General features: G+C 47.6%; 2 protein-coding genes across 3 annotated transcripts in view; both read left to right on the forward strand.

Moving 5' to 3' along the window:
• The window catches only part of NCK2 (NCK adaptor protein 2), a 117,322-nt gene extending 115,711 nt beyond the window's left edge, over positions 1 to 1,611 (forward strand). For both annotated transcript variants that reach the window (XM_010834122.1, XM_010834124.1), the window contains exon 6: positions 263 to 1,611. In XM_010834122.1, coding sequence (XP_010832424.1) covers positions 263 to 457 — 195 coding nt within the window. In that variant the 3' untranslated portion in view covers positions 458 to 1,611. The remainder of the gene's footprint in view (positions 1 to 262) is intronic.
• Positions 1,612 to 14,130: 12,519 nt separating this feature from the next.
• LOC104984430 (AP-3 complex subunit sigma-1-like) overlaps positions 14,131 to 16,326 on the forward strand; it is a 10,372-nt gene continuing 8,176 nt past the window's right edge. The window contains exons 1-2 of the mRNA XM_010834131.1: positions 14,131 to 14,239; positions 14,513 to 14,617. Coding sequence (XP_010832433.1) covers positions 14,131 to 14,239; positions 14,513 to 14,617 — 214 coding nt within the window. The remainder of the gene's footprint in view (positions 14,240 to 14,512; positions 14,618 to 16,326) is intronic.

The following is a 16,326-nucleotide window of genomic DNA, read 5'->3' on the forward strand; positions in this document are numbered from 1 at the left end:
AAATGAAAAACGTGCATTGGTTAGCATCGGTACTGTACGTTTCAGAACAAGTCTCCGTTTTCAAATAGCGAAAGTACATTTTGCACCGAAAGTACTGAGTTCAGTGTCACTTTTCTTCGATCCAGAGCACGAGCATCTCACCAGCCTCCGGGTGGTTCTAAAGATCAGGAGGTGGCTGCCCTGGGTGTGGACCGGAGCCCAGGCTCCCCAGCCGGTGCACGGAGCCCAGTGGTAACCTGTGTGTGTTCTCTTTCCCCCACAGCCCAGTGACTTCTCCGTGTCTCTCAAAGCATCAGGGAAGAACAAGCATTTCAAGGTTCAGCTGGTGGACAATGTCTACTGCATTGGGCAGCGGCGCTTCCACACCATGGACGAGCTGGTGGAGCACTATAAGAAGGCCCCCATCTTCACCAGCGAGCACGGGGAGAAGCTCTACCTCGTCCGGGCGCTGCAGTGATGCCCCGGGAAGGCGCCCTGGCTGGGCTCTCCTGCAGGCCCCGTTCTCTCTGCCTGGTCCCCTCTTTGTCCAGGTCGGTTATTTGCCACCGCCCCACTCTTTGCCATCCCGGGCCCTCCCGGCTGGTTTTCGTGATGAGAGGTGGACAGAGCGAGTCGGTTCACTTTATTCCTCCTCCGTGGGAGACAGCCTTAGTTCATTCACACCGCTCGCGCCAGCAGATCCCCTTACAGACCTCGGGCGCCGTGTGGATGCACCAGAGCTGCCCTTATGTCCATGAGCCACAGAGCAGGCGGCACCTGCCTGGGGACCCCCAGTCCTGACCCCAGCAGCCCTCCATCCGTGTTGTTTGCGCTCCCACGGCTCCCAGGCTCTCCGGGGACAACCCTGGGCGCTGTTAGCAATACTGGAACCACCGGGCAAGACGGGAGGGAAGATGCTGTCCAGTGCCTTTGGGGCTGCGCTTGCAATAAAGAAAAGAGGTCCTGGAATGCCGGTTTGCAGAAGAGGGGCCAGAGACTGGGGGAGACGGTGGTTTCGGAAATTTCCCCCCAACGTGCCATCAGCAGAGTGCTTTTTCCTCTTGCCCTTCGGCTCGTTTCAAGCTCACAGTGATGTATTTAATTCTCAAAGTCATAAGTACCTGTAGCCATTTGTTGACACTAATGCAGATGATTAAGGAAAACAGGTGATCTTTGGGGAGGGGAGCAACCCACACTTCAAACACACACACACACATACACACACACACACCCACACACGCACACACAAAATATATATATATATATAGTATTTGCTTTACAGGGAAATTTTTCAGGGTTTACAAAAGGATATGTGATTGGTAGTAAGAGACAGAATGTTTATGAAGAAATTGCATTTTCTTTTCTCTTTACATCTGAACTCCTTTATAGTTCCAATATACAGTCTTGAGATGGCACATTCCTACAGTTGAGGAAGGGGTCTTGAGACCTCCTAAACTGCATACTCAGTTTTTTGGATATTGTAATAAAAAAGTATTATGACGAGACCCTGTGTGTGTTCATCTTTTGCCAAGCCTGGACTGAGCAGTGGGTAAGGGGTTCCTATAAGCTTGAGCATTCAGTCCCCCCAGGGGAGCGCTTTGAGGAGGACTTCTAATAAACTTATTACTTGTGTGTTTTCTTTTTCTTCGACCACATTTTTGTATCTTGAAATAATCAATTTTAATTAGCATGACTCCAAGAGAAACCAGAATCTCAAGTTTGGTCTTAAAATTACTCTTTGGAAATTATATACGTCACCAGCCTGTTATCAGCTAGCTTTCTCTCCTCTAGCTTTCCTTTCCCATCTCCTGCCTGCCTTTCATGCACTGGGGAAGCCATTGTCCAGCCCCTCTGAGTGCTGGGCACTGGGAATACAGAGCCAGAGAGCACTGGCTTGCAGCAGACATGTGCTCATCTCCCCCTCTTTGCTGGACTCAGCATCCTTGTCCCAGCTCCTTGAGGTGGTTCTGTGATCATACCCATCACACAGATGGAGAAGGTGAGTCACCAGATGATTGCATAAGGGTGTGGCTGCTGCCTCCTGGAGCAGGTGGCAAGCCCAGGGTCTGGCTTCAGGACCACACCTCCCCCAACAATGCCGGCCTTGGGAGGCTCCTCTCTGCGAGTTCATTGTATCTTTAGTTACCTTTGTTATACGTTTGATGATAAATTAGAAATTTGGTGTCTGGTACCTGAAATTGATGGGGCTTATGTGACTCAATGATAGAGAATCTGCCTGCCAGTGCAGGAGATGTGGGTTCAATCCTTGGTCAGGAAGATCTCTTCGAGAAGGAAGTGACAACCCACTGCAGTATTCTTGCCTGGGAAATCCCGTGGACAGAGCCTGGCGGGCTACAGTCCATGGGGTCTCAAAAGAGTCGGACACGACTTAGGAACTAAACAATCTGAGGTTGGGGGCACCCAGTTACATAAGAGTGGACCTCTAGGTGAGTGAGGCAGACCATCACCTTAGACAAAACAGGTAGATCCTGGGCCTTGTCATGGAAATCCCACTTCCTCCCAACTTTCAGATCTTCCTGTTGTGAGTTCCACCTGGACCTCATGCAGGAGTCCCTCTATACTGAGAGTGCCTGGACACCAAAATAACTGATAACAGCCATTCAGGAAGAAATAAAGGACACGTTACAAACACATGTTTTGGCTTAAGGAGCCTCTTTAAGGCTTATGGTTGTAATTGACAATTATTTTTAATGTCAGACAACTGAGGAGGGGATCTCTAGCTCCCTGGGGTCGATCAGAATTTGCATCTATGAGGTTCCATGAGGAGGGGTTAGGGGTGTCCAGCAGGGTCCCTGTGTGGTTTGAAGTGTGAATCACCAGCAGTCCATCCAGGTACACTTGTGCTGTCACCTTTCTGCACACCCAGAGGTTCCCTGGACAAGTCTTGCAGTTCCCTTCTTTGCACAGACATTGGAGGACAGTAACACCTGGTGGTTTGTGGTCTGTGTGACTGCTCATATGTTTGCGTTAAATGTGCCTTCATTTTCCAGGAAGAGCCTGTGATTTACAGTTTAGAGCCGTCAGGATCCTCACATGTGGCTTCTGCAGAATGCCACAAACTCATGTTTCTTGGGCACTCAAGCTGTCCATCTGCTCTCCCAAAGTGCCTCTCAAAGGAAACTCTTAACTGGACACGTCTTGCAGTTCCCTTCCTTGATATCTCCTGAAGATATGCCGTTTCCAAAGCATTTGTGGTGCTGTACTGCTGTGTCTTTGGTTTCCATGCTGACTGGTTCGTGATCTGATCATTCACCATTCCTCCCACCCAGCACCAGAATGCCAAAATAGTAAGACCAAAGTTCAGATGGAGAGTGTAACAGAGTTGGAAAGGTTTCTTTTAAAATTCTACTTTTCAATAAATATGGGTCTGGTTTTGGCCAGCTGCTCCCTAGAATCCAATGTTTTTCATCAGCAAGTATGCGACTCATGTATTTAGTATTTCTGCTCTAACGCCTGGCCCAGGTGCCATCTGCTGTCCCGGGAAGGGCCAGGCCATCCTTACTGGCCCCGTGACCTCAAGCACATTATCCAGCCGTTCTGAGTGTTGGCTCATGAGTCAGGAGGGCTGCTTTCACCTCTGTAGTTCACAGGGTTGTGTGGGGTTGACTGGCATGGCGCTCGGGACAGGGTCGTCCCATGTGCGCAGGACCACGGGAGATGCCAGTCAGGCTTCCTTGTGTCAAGTGGTCCACATGACACTGTCCTCATCCTCATCCCCGTCAGCTTCCTCGGGAGCCCCATCCAGAGCCCTGGATCCAGGAGGCCCTCTGGAGCTCCGTGGTTTTGGAGCCAGCCCATCCCGGCTTAGAACTCAGCCTCCTCCGGTGTTCAAGGAGGTTCCAGCTGACTCTGCATCCTGGAGCCACCGCCTCTCCTGCCCAGGAGCCACGCTTGATCCCGACCTCACCCTGCGTCCTCACCTCGGCTGACTGGCAAGCCCACACTCTTGGAAGTCACCCTCTCCTGAGCCCCTTTGTTCTGTCTGTGTTATGTGGAATGAAGCCCCCCACCCTTCTCAGCCTGAGCTGATAGCACCAATAGCCATCAAGGGTCAGGCAAAAGTTGAAACTAACGTCCTGAAGACTTATGCTGAGTCTCAGCTCCTGTCACTGTGACAAAATACTGTAGCCAAGCGGCTTAGAAACGTCGGATTTATTCCTGACAGTTCTGGAGACTGGAGGTCTGAGGTCACCAGGTCTCGTGGTCAGGCTGTGGCCAGGGCCTGCCCATTTGCAGACATCCACCCTGAACCCTGCAATGGCAGAGAGAGCCGGCTTTTCCTAGGCTGTTCTGATGAGGGTGCTCATGAGGGCTGTACCCTCCTGACACCATCACATGGGGGTAGATGTTAACTTGAAAGTGGAAAGTGTTAGTTGCTCACTCATTTCTGACTCTTGGCGACCCCATGGAGTGTAGCCCCCCAGAGGCTCCTCTGTCCGTGGAATTCTCCATGCAAGAATATGGGAGTGGGTTGCCATTTCCTTCTCCAGGATCTTCCTGACCCGGAATCAAACCTGGGTCTCCCACATTGCAGGCAGATCTTTACCATCTGAGCCACCATAAAAGGTGGGGTGATGCACCTTCTCCCAGCAGACAGTATCCCTGGCCAGATATAGTGACTCAGACCTGGAGGGTGATAGCTCCAGCCAGGAGAACAGGCTTCTCAAGAGCTCAGGTTCCAACCTGGAGGGCAGGGGTTCCTGGACCTTCCCAGGCGGTGGGGCCTTGCAGGGCAGGTACTGTCCTGACCCCCGCCCCTGTGTGCACACCTGCTGCCCTACAGCCTGCCCTTTCTGGGGTCGTCTAGAGAGAAATGTCTAATCATCAGGACTAGAATGGGCTTTTTCTTTTAACTGTATATTTATTTACACATTTATATGTATTGTAGAATATTGAATAATATTGGTAAAAATAGCAAACAACACTAAATACTAGTACAATTAAGTTTTTCTTTTTGTGTAATTAAAAAATAGAAGTTCTGATATGCTTTTCCTATACACCCCCTGGGATGGATGCCTGATCAGTCCAGTGAGGACAGTTGGCAGAAGTCATGGCCCATGATTAGGCCAGAGGACTCGAGAATGAGCTTTAAAAAAAAAAATTCTCTTTGCCTGCACCTTCACTTGCATTTCTCCAGCTCAGCTCTGAGCTTCACAAACGAACTGGAGAGTCTGTGTTCCTTCCTTGAGGGATCCTGTGACTTGACCATAAGTCACTGCTGAAGATGGATGAGCCCCACAGTAATATAAAAGCTCACTGTGACAGTGTCTTAAAATGCATGGCCTCCTTGGCATTTTGAAAAGCCTGGTGGGCTACAGTCCATGGAATCACAGAGTCAGACACAACTGAGTAACTAAGTCACCTCAGCTTGGGGACTGGGTTCTACAACAAAGTTGGGAACCAGAGGACCAGAGCCTTGTACTTGAGCTCCCACTGATGGTTGAGGACCTGGGGCTTTCCAAGAACAGGTCAGGACCTGTGGAAGCCTCAAGGCCAAGGAAGAAGTGGTGCTCCCTCTCTGCTCTTCGAACCCTGCGACCTTGGTGTCCACACTGGATGTAAGCCTGGGCCTGACCCAGATCTCTCCAGTGGTGTGATCTTTGCCGAGTCCTGAAACTTTTGCACCTTCACGGCCTCAGATGCATGCATGCAGAGCTGCTGCCAGTCATTTAGGGACAATCTTAGACCTGATAAACATCGTTCATGTAGAGAAGGTGAGCTGCTTTGCACAATAATGTAAAATGCTTAGAGCCTTGTATAACCTGCTAAATGGTCCTAATGAAAGAGGACATTGGTGGCTCAGTGGTAAAAGTTGGACACGACTGAGTGACTGAGCACAACCCAGCCCTACCTCCATCTGTTCCCATCCTTCTCCTCCTCACTTGAATCACTTGCTCCTGCCTTTCTCGGGCAGTACGCCACCCCCACTCCAGTTCGCACCACTTCTTTCTCCCCTACTCTTGGTACATGATGCTCTGCTCCCTATTCCCCCTGTGCTCTGCTGCACTAAGTGGGAACTGCTAGCCTCTCTGACTTCCCTAATTCCTTCCCTCAACCGCTCATCCTTCCTGGACATGGGCTTCCATGTCCTCACTTCACTCCTAGGTCCATCCACTCCCTCCTCCCCATGGAGCCGTGGCTGTCCAGACTCTAGATCCAGGCGTGCTCCCACTGCCCTCGACTCTTTGCTCCTCAGCATCTCCTGATCCAAACTGCGTTCTCACAATTCCACACACAGCCTGTACCTGGCACTCTGCCTCCCTCTGCGACCATTTTTTGTAACTCAAGTGACTCTGCCCATCAGACCCATGTCCCAAGCTCACCTGGTTTCCTCGTCAAAAAGCCTCTCTCGGAGGACCTCAGGTTTGTCTGTGCGGGCTGCTAGCCAGCATTTCTGTGTCTCTGTATCAGTTCTTTCCCATCAGACTAGTTTAGGCTGAACAATATGAAATTGCCTTTCTTCCCCACAGGTCAAATGGTTGAATGTTGGCAGTGTCTTAAGGTTCAACCTAAAAACTTTTCTCAAAGTTCTTAGCACTGTGCTCCTTGTATGTCATAGGTTCTTAGCAAATATCTGTTGACTGATTAACAACAGAGAAAGAGAACCTATAAAATACAATGGACATGAGTTTGAGCCAGCTCCGGGAGATAATGAAGGACAGGGAAGCCTGGCATGCTGCAGTCCATGGGATCTCAAAGAGTCAGACAGGACCTAGCTACTGAACAACAAGAATAAAATACAAAGGTCACATCCTTCTCTCTGGTGTAATGAGAGTTAAACCAAACACACCTTAAAAACACTCTAAGGGAGGCCTTGGCACAGTCACTTGCTGGCTAGAGAGTATATTCTTGGTCCCAGGGGTACTTTGATTTCATGCATACTTTGAATGGGACAGACCATCAGGCCCCTGTGTCTCCATCTCTGATAAGATCACATGTCATCTGGGAATGAGCTAGGGTTTCGTTCAGTAGAGCTATTATTTCATATCTGTCTAATCTCCACAGAATCTCTGGAAAATTCTTTAAGTGTATGTTAGTCACTCAGTCGTGTCTGACTCTTTGTGACCCTATGGACTGTTGCCCCCCCAGGCTCTGTCCACCGAATTCTCCAGGCAAGAATACTGGAGTGGGTTCTCATTCCTTTCTCTAGGGGATCTTCCTGACCCAGGGATGGAACCCGAATCTCCTGCATTGTGGGCAGATTCTTTGGCATCTGAGCCACCAGGGAAGCCCCAAAAAATCCTTTAAACTAGGCACTAAATGTGGCCTGTGACCATTGTGAGTTTTTTAAAAATTGTGGTAAAATACTGATAACTTTACCAGCCTCACTATTTTTAAGTGTTTGGCTCAGTGACACTAAATAAATTCACATTGTTGTACAGTCATTCCCACCATCATCTCCAAAACTTCTTTTTCATATAAAATTGAAACTCTCCCCCAGCCCCTGGCCCCTACCATCTACTTTCTGTCTCTTTGTATTTGATTCCCCTGGGGACCTCATAAGAATGAAATCATGCTGTATTTGTCCTTTTGTGAGCTTATTTTGCTCGGCATAATGTCCTCAAAATTCATTGATCTTGTAGCAGGTGTCAGAAATTCCTTCCTTTTTAAGGCTGCATAATAGCATCACCGACTGAATGGACATGAATTTAAGCAAACTCCAGGAGATAGTGAAGGACAGGGAAGCCTGGCGTGCTGCAGTCCATGGGGTCGCAAAGAGTCGGACACGAGTAGCAACAATATTCCACTGTGTGTATATACTGTATTTTATTTGTTTATCAGTTGATGGATACTTGGGTGGCTTCCACCTTTGGTATATTGTGAATAGTGCTGCTATGAACAGGGGTGTGCAGTATCCCACTTTTAATTCTCTGGGGCACATACCCAGATATGAAACTGTCAGATCATGTGGTCAGATAGTTTTCTATTTTTAATTTGGCAGGGAACCTCCATACTATTTCCACAGTGGCTGTACCATTTTATATTCTCATCAGCAGGGGAGAAGTCTTTCTATTTCTCCACATTCTCGTAACACTTGTAGTTTTCTGATAGCAGCCATCCTAATCCATATGGCAGTTGTGACACTTTTATAAGGCTTGGAGAAAATGCCACACCATTAGAACTTGGTCTCACGTCCACAACTGCCTGTGGAAGCTTACATTTCAGTGTCCACATATCCTCATTGGCAATTACAAGAACACTCAGCACTATACTATCTTGAAAGATTAATTTTTATGTATCTTAATCCACAGGTGTAATGCATAGAATACGTTTTTACCAATTATTGCATGCTGGCCCCTGTGCTGGCTTGTGTGCAGATTAGCGCAGAGCTGGTATTTGTGTGGGGAAGTGTGGGGAAGGCCCCCCAGTGGAGACAGGGTGAAGAGAGCAGGGGAGGGGGACTGTACAGTGATGAGGGAACCAGACTCTGTTGGTACCTGAAAAGAGAAGGGAACGGTGGATACAGCTGGTACATAGACTTGGTGACCCAAATAGCGGTAGGATATCTGCATGGTGGCTCCCGTCTCCCTAAGAAGTATGAGGCTCACAGTGGGGTATTTTTGTGCTTTTAAGGCTTTTGAATATAGAAAAGAAAGATTATTCAAAAGGAAGTTAGTTCAGTTAAAAAAAATAGTTACCAAATTCTGTTTCTTCCTTAAATTTTAAAATCCAACTTACAAATCTTATTCTATTTTCAAACTCAACATTGAGCAATTCCTTTTAATTACTTTGATTAATGTCTATTTTCATTTAAAAAATTGAATTAAATAAACTAAGTATTTAAATTGCATTTATATGTTTATTAATCAAATTTCCTTTTTTAAGTGCTTAAGTTATATAATTAACAAACCTTTCCAAGTACTTAAGTAATCCTTGAAAATCTAATTAACTATGGTTAAGCCCTCAGCTCTCTTAAATGCTGTTTATATATTTACTGACTCCAACCTAAATTCAAAAGTTTAAAATCAATTATACATTTTAAATCAACAGGCCAAATACTCAAATTTTGTAAATACATTAACCCAATAAATACAGATTTTATTTCAAAAATAGTAATGCTATAATTTAATTCAATTAAACTGCTATATATTTGGGCTTCTCTGGTGGTCTAGTGGTTGGGAGTCAGCCTGCCAATGCAGGAGACACAGGTTCGATCCCTGGTCCAGGGGGATCCCACATGCTGCAGAGTAACTAAGCCCGTGAGTCACAACACTGAGCCTGCTGACCTAGAGCCCATGCTCTGGAACAAAAGTAGCCACCGAAATGAGAAGCCTGTGCACTGCAATGAAGAGCAGTCCCCGCTCACCCAACTAGAGAAAGCTTGTGTGCAGCAATGAAGACTCAGCACAGCCAAAATAAATAAAAATAAACAAATACACATATTTAATTCAAAAATCTTCCTAGGCTTAAGAAAAGAAATTGTTGTCATCCCCAAGAATGCTACCATAACTTTCCTAAGAGGAATCTGGGTTCACCGTTTGGACTGGGGGATTTTTATGATGGGGGAAGTCCCGGCCCAGACATCCACCAACTAGGTTCCAGCTGAGACCACCTCCAAGGGTGGACGGCTCTAAGCTCCGCCTCTGCCGTGCCGTTGTCCCCTTCCAGGCAGTGCCTATGGACTCCAGGGGCCCTCTGGCTGTTTCTCTGCTCCTGCAGGCCTGTAGTGGCTTCCACCTCATTAGATGCTGCCAGCCTCCAAGGTGGCCCGTTCTGCAGGGCTTCTTCCCACACGCGTCCTGCCAGGGCCACACCCTTAAATGGGCATCTTGTACCTTGTGCTTATGTTCAGTCGCACAGTCATGTCCGACTCTTTTTAAGCCTACAGGGCAAATATTCAAAAGGGATAACTAACAAGGACCTACTTACAGCACAGGGAACTCTGGTCCATGTTATGTGGCAGCCTGGATGGGAGCAAAGTGTGGGAGAGAATGGATACATGCATATGTATGGTTGTGTCCCTTCGCTGTTCACCTGAAACTACCACAGCATTGTTAATTGGCTGTATCCCAATACAAAATTAGAAGTTTAAAAATTGAAAAAAATTAAAACAGAGCAAGACCCTGCAGGGTTTCCCAGGGGCAGTCTCAAGTAGGTCTTTGCACATGACAATGGGGGATAAAAACGGGAAATACATTCAAATTATCCACTAGGTTAAAAATCATTGCAGTATCTTGGGACCTTGCTAACCCCCTCTTAGACTTCAGATTTCAAGGTCCTTTGTCTGAAAACCCAGTTAAAAAGTACAGCCGATCCACACCGACTGGATGAGCTTTCCCGGTCACTTTGGACACCCACAGACCAGCCGTCAGACCCACTTCTCTTCCTCCCCGCCTCCCTGCTCTCCATGACCCCGGGTCCTTCCTGAGGACAGATTTACACAAAGGCTTCTCTCACAGCCGTCTCTCTGTCCCTCGAGGTCCCTGGGCTGAGTCCCTGGGTAGCAATGGAAGTCGCAGTTAAAGGCAGCGACACAATCAGTCTATTGTGTGAGCTGTAAGTCATCCAGAGGGCAGTGGGGCCCAGGGCTGAGTCACCAGGCACACCTGCCTGGCCCCTCCCTCAGAGCTTGGGTGGGCGGGGCTTTCTGGATGCCTGGCCTGGGGCCACGTCTCCGCCTCCTGCTGCCGCTTTCCTCCAGACTCTGCCTTCTCTCCACCAGCACTGAGGGGCAGAGTGCAGGCCCTGGACACAACAGCCTCCAGCCCACCCCAGTTCTTGAGCCAGTTGTGACCAGAATTGGGAGGCCCCACACCAGAGTTAGAGGCTGGGCAGAACCTGGTCACCTGCCAGGTCCAGACTCAGGATGTTAGGGCTAAGCCCCGTCCGGCCTTTCCTGAAAACTTCAGGCCACAGCATTTCTAGCCAGATTGAGCAACTGGGCAGCTGTGCAGCAGCCCAGGGTCTGGAGGCTGGGGCAGTGAGGCTGGGGTGTACAGGGAACCCAAGGATGACAATCAGAACCAGACCTGGTAAAGAGACCGACTGGGTGAGCCCTGGGGAACCAGCGCCTTCAAAGGGTTTAAATACAGAGCAAATGCACTGATATAGTTGGTGTCCAAGGCAAGGCTGGCAGGCCCAACTGACAGGGATCTGGGAAGGAGTGATAGTCCAGGAGGGTGGTCAGAGCTGGGGGTAAGTTCCACAAAGACAGGACGGCATTCTGGGGGATCCAGGGCAACTTTGAAGTGAGCCTGCAGCTGACCTGAGCTGCCCATCCCAGCCTGCACTAGCCTTGTGCAGCTTCTGGGCACTGGAAATGTGATGGGTCTACACAGACGTAGTGAATGAACTTATGGTTCCCAGGGGGGATGATGGAGGGAAGGGATAGCTAGGGAGTTTGGGATGGACATGTGCACACTGCTATATTTAAAATGGGTGACAACAAGGACCTACTGTATTCCACAGGGAGCTCTGCTCAATGTCATATAGCAGCCTGGATGGGAGGAGGGTTTGGGGGAGAATGGATACATGTATATGAATGGCCGAGTCCCTTTGCTATACACCTGAAACTATCACAACATTGTTAATCAGCTGTACGCCAACATAAAATAAAAAGTTTAAAACAAAAGAAATGTGGCGAGTCCAGGTGAGCTGAAGTATAAATTACACACCCAGTAGTGAAGACACACTGAGAAATGGAAAAAAGCTCATTAATATGTTTCTATACTGATAATATATGTTGAAATTCTGTCTAGGTAATATTATAATATGTTGAAATGAAATGTATTGGATTTAGTGGGTTAAAGAAAATGCTGTATTGAAGTAAATTCCAACCTCTTTCCTTTTCCCCTTTTAAACTGTATCTATGAAAGAATTTAAAATGACATAATTGGGTCGCATTGTATCTTATGGGACAGAGTTGCTCTGAGCTGTTTATCTGCCTGAATTCCCCAGGTCCCCCAGCTGGGTCCCTCTGTCTCCTTCCAGCCCCTGCCCCACTCTCACTCCTGAACAATTCTGTCCTCAGAGTGTAGTGTGGCCTTGACAGGGACAGAATGCTCCAGAGCAGGAATGGAGAGAAAACAACAAAGCTCCTGGAAAGTAAAAAATGAGGCACTCTTATTAATAAATTTATCAGAGGAATTGGGCAGTAGTTTGAGAAAATCTTCTAGAATGGATAAAAGAGGTAAGAAAACTATAGGATGTATGAGAGGAACTAGCAGTAAGCTATGAAAAGGGGAGAGAAAAGGCCCCAAGTTCAGGGAGGTGGAGGAGATGGTGCTGGTCTGTTGCCACAGGAAGTTGATAGAAAATGTCAAAAACTGAATACCCAGAATAGAGCAGTCTTACCACTGCTGTTGCTGCTAAGTCACTTCAGTCATGTCCGACTCTGTGTGACCCCTAGACGGCAGCCCACCAGGCCCTGCCGTCCCTGGGATTCTCCAGGCAAGAAGACTGGAGTGGGTTGCCATTTCCTCCTCCAATGCATGAAAGTGAAAAGTGAAAGTGAAGTCGCTCAGTCGTGTCCGACTCTTAGCCACCCCATGGACTGCAGCCTACCAGGCTCCTCCGTCCATGGGGTTTTCCAGGCAAGAGTACTGGAGTGGGGTGCCATTGCCTTCTCCCAGTCTTACCACATTTATGTGGATATTAGGTCCAGAAGAGCTGCTAGGTTCTCATCTGGAGAGAAGATGGAGGGGGCACTGCAAATCCAAGAAGGGGACAGACCAGCCAGCCCACCACCCCAGACCCCTTTCCCTTTCTTGTAACAGGAGATACAATCCCAGGCAAAATAAAGACAAAAATGTGAAAGGCAAACTTTTAGAGGATGCCTTAAACTATATTTTTGTGAATTTGAGCTGGAAAAAAATTTGTAAAACGTGGAAATCTTAAGGTAAATAGTAGACAAATGCAACTCCATTAAAAAGGAATTTCCGTTTCTCAAAAGAAGTTTGTCAGCATTTTCTGAGCTGGGTTTTATAACCACATTAATGTAGGTTGTCTTTGCCCCTTTGTCAAGATTATTAATAAGATGTCTATATATGGTGGGTCTATTCTGAACTCTATTCTGTTTGCTAATGTTTATGCCAGTAACACACTGTCTCTATAATAATTAGTATAGTAATTAGTATGCTGTGCTGTGCTCTGTGCTCAGTCATGTCTAACTCTTTGTGACCCTGCGGATTATAGCCCACCAGGCTCCTCCATCCATGGAATTCTCCAGGCTAGAATACTGGAGTGGGATGCAGTTTCCTCCTCCAGGGGATCTAGTAGCTCTGTAATAATTATTGACACCAGGTAGCATTAGTCTGGCTTTCCTGGTAGCTCAGCTGGTAGAGAATCTGCCTGCAGTGCAGGAAACCCGGTTCGATTCCTGAGTGGGGAAGATCCCCTGGAGAAGGGATAGGCTACCCACTCCATTCTTGGGCTTCCCTGGTGGCTCAGACAGTAAAGAATCTGCCTGCAATGCAGGAGACCTGGGTTCGATCCCTGGGTTGGGCATGACAATGCCCTGGAAGAGGGCATGACAATCCATACTCCAGTATTCTCACATGGAGAATCCGCATGGACAGAGGAGCCTGGTGGGCTACAGACCATGGGGTCACATGACTGAGTGACTAAGCACAGCACAGTGGCATTAATTCTCTGTTTGTTCTAAGTTGTTCTGCCTATTCTAGGTCCTTTGTGTTTCCATTCACATTTTAGAAACAGCTGGTTAACTTCTACAAAAATAAAAAAAAGGTTTGTTTGGATTTTGATTGGGTCTGTTTTGGATGTATAGATCAATTAAAAATAATCAAGCCTTCCAGCCTATGAATAAGGTCTATATTTCCATCAATTTAAGTCTTCTTTGATTTCCCTCAGCAAGGTTTTGCAGTTTTCAGGGCACGGATCTTTTGCATCTTCAGTCAGATGTATTGGTAAGTACTTAATATAGTTGACGTGATATTAAATGAAATTGATTTTCATTTCAATTTCCAATCGTTTGTTCCTAGGATATAGGTATGTAAGATTTTTGTGTCTGGATTTTGTATGCTGCAGCTTCTCTAAACTCATCAATTCTAACAGCTTTTTTGTGAATCCCATCAGGTTTTTTAATGAGACAATTCCATTATCTGGGATCTAAGAGGAGGAGGTGTTACAGAACGAGGGGGCTGCGCTCACCTGGCAGGCTTCTAGGAGGTGATGACAGAGCGGTTGAAGCTGCTGCTGGAGGCAGGCCTGGGGCTCCTTCCTCTGCCTCCCCCAGTGCCTCCTGTTGGCCACAACCGGCCAGAAGCTGGCATCACTTCAGGTCCACCCTCTGATGCAGAGTGGGGAGATTTCATCTGGAACCAGTCATGTGGCCACAACGCCTGCGTGGCTGTGTGAGGAGAGTGGGTGTGTGGACTGGGAGCAGCAGGTGCGGGCTGAGCACAGGCCCTGCAGCCCCACCTGGTCACCGTGGGTGCAGCTGGGTCTGCTGGGCAGCTCTGGAGGTCTGCTCCTCCTGGAGTCTGCTCCTGCTCTCCCTAGCATCCTGAAAGCCACCTTACAGCCTGTCATAACCCCCTTTTGCTTCAACCAGCTCATGTGGGCTCTGTCTCGCAGCAAACCCTGAGGAATATGACTGCAGCGTGGGCATTGTCTTGGAAAGCAAAGGCAGAAGCTGATGTCCAGATGCAGCTGAGTGGTGAGGCTAGACCAGAGGGGCAGTGGGATGCTGACTGCAGAGGTGTCCCAGCTCAGGCCTGGCCTAACCTGGGGTCCTGGTAAACATGGGCCTGGATGGACCAACATTTGGGCAAAAAGCATGAATTAGGCCCCTCTGAGCTGCGTGAGAGTGAACTCTAGGTGGTTAGGCCTGGCCGGAATCCAGCATCCATCCCCACTTTGCAGCAGAAGAAAGTGGAAGGTGCATATATACAATGAAATACTACTCAGCCACTAAAAAGAATGAAATAATGCCATTTGTAGCGCCATAGATGAACCTAGAGAGAGTCATACTGAGTGAAGTAAGACAGAAGGAGAAATACCATATGACATCCTTTATATGGGGAATATAAAAAGAAATAATACAAATGAACTTACTTACAAAACAGATACAGACTCACAGAGAATGAATTTATGGTTGCCATGGGAGAATGATGTGGGGAAGGAATACTTAGGGAGTTTGGGATGGACATGTACACTCTGCTGTATTTAAAATGGATAACCAGCAAGGACCTGCTGTATAGCACACGGAACTCTGCTCAGTGTTATGTGGAAGCCTGGATGGGAGGGGGCTTTTGGGGGAGAATCAGTACACATATATTTATGACTGAGTCCCTTTGCTGTCCACCTAAACTATCACAACATTGTAAATCAGTTATGCGTGCATGAGGGCTCAGTCGCTTCAGTCGTGTTCCACTCTTTGCGACACTATAGACTGTAGCCCACCAGGCTCCTCTGTCCGTGGGATTCTCCAGGCAAGAATACTGGAGTGGGTTGCCATGCCCTCCTCCAGGGGATCTTCGTGACCCAGGGATCAAACCCGTGTTGCTTATGTTTCCTTCATTGGCAGACAGATTCTTTACCACCAGCGCCACCTGGGAAGCCCCATCTGCTATACTCCAGTATAAAATAAAACGTTAAAAAGAAAGAAGTAGATGATAGAAAACATATTTAGAATTACAGGAAGTCACATGTTAAACACTGTGACCAGCTTCTGGTACATATGTGGCTCTTAGTCAATTGTGCCCAGGATGGTGTTACAGAAGAACAGAGTGGAGTCTGCTATTTTATCCAAATTGGAGACTCATCTTGATGCCCATGTGCACTGGGCCATCACTGGACGTGGCCATCACCTAAAAGCCAGCAAGAAGCAGCAGTTTCTGGAACTTGCAGGGAGGAACAGGCATCAGGAAATCCAAACGAAGGCTCATGACCATTTTCTCTTGTGTTAAACTTACGTAAAAGCAGCTTTCCAAGGACCCTATATATACCAATCCATGAAGTACTTCTCCAAATAAAGCAGGGAGAGGCTGTTTAATTATAACAGGGCAGATAATACACAATACATCAAACATTTGTTTTACATCCAAAAACCCTAGAAACTGAAATCAACAGCTTCACACAAGAACGCACTCACTTGTGGAGGACCAGCCATGCCAAGCACATCCGCAACAAATCATTTTCCTTCTAATTCATTTCTGGGATGGAAACATGAAAAGTGGTTTCAAGAAGGAAAACGATTGGGTGGAAATCTGACCGGTTTTCGCAAGAACTGAATCACTCTTTTGTTTCCTGCCCTGCAGAGTGAGACTGTCAGCTGAAACTGGGTCTCTGCTGTATCCACACGGCCACAGGCCCGCTCAGAGGCGGAGGAAACTGCGTGTCTGGCCATGGCCCTGCTCTGGGATG

Source organism: Bison bison, unplaced genomic scaffold (genome assembly GCF_000754665.1).
Source record: "Bison bison bison isolate TAMUID 2011002044 unplaced genomic scaffold, Bison_UMD1.0 scf7180017864020, whole genome shotgun sequence".
Taxonomy (NCBI): domain Eukaryota; kingdom Metazoa; phylum Chordata; class Mammalia; order Artiodactyla; family Bovidae; genus Bison; species Bison bison.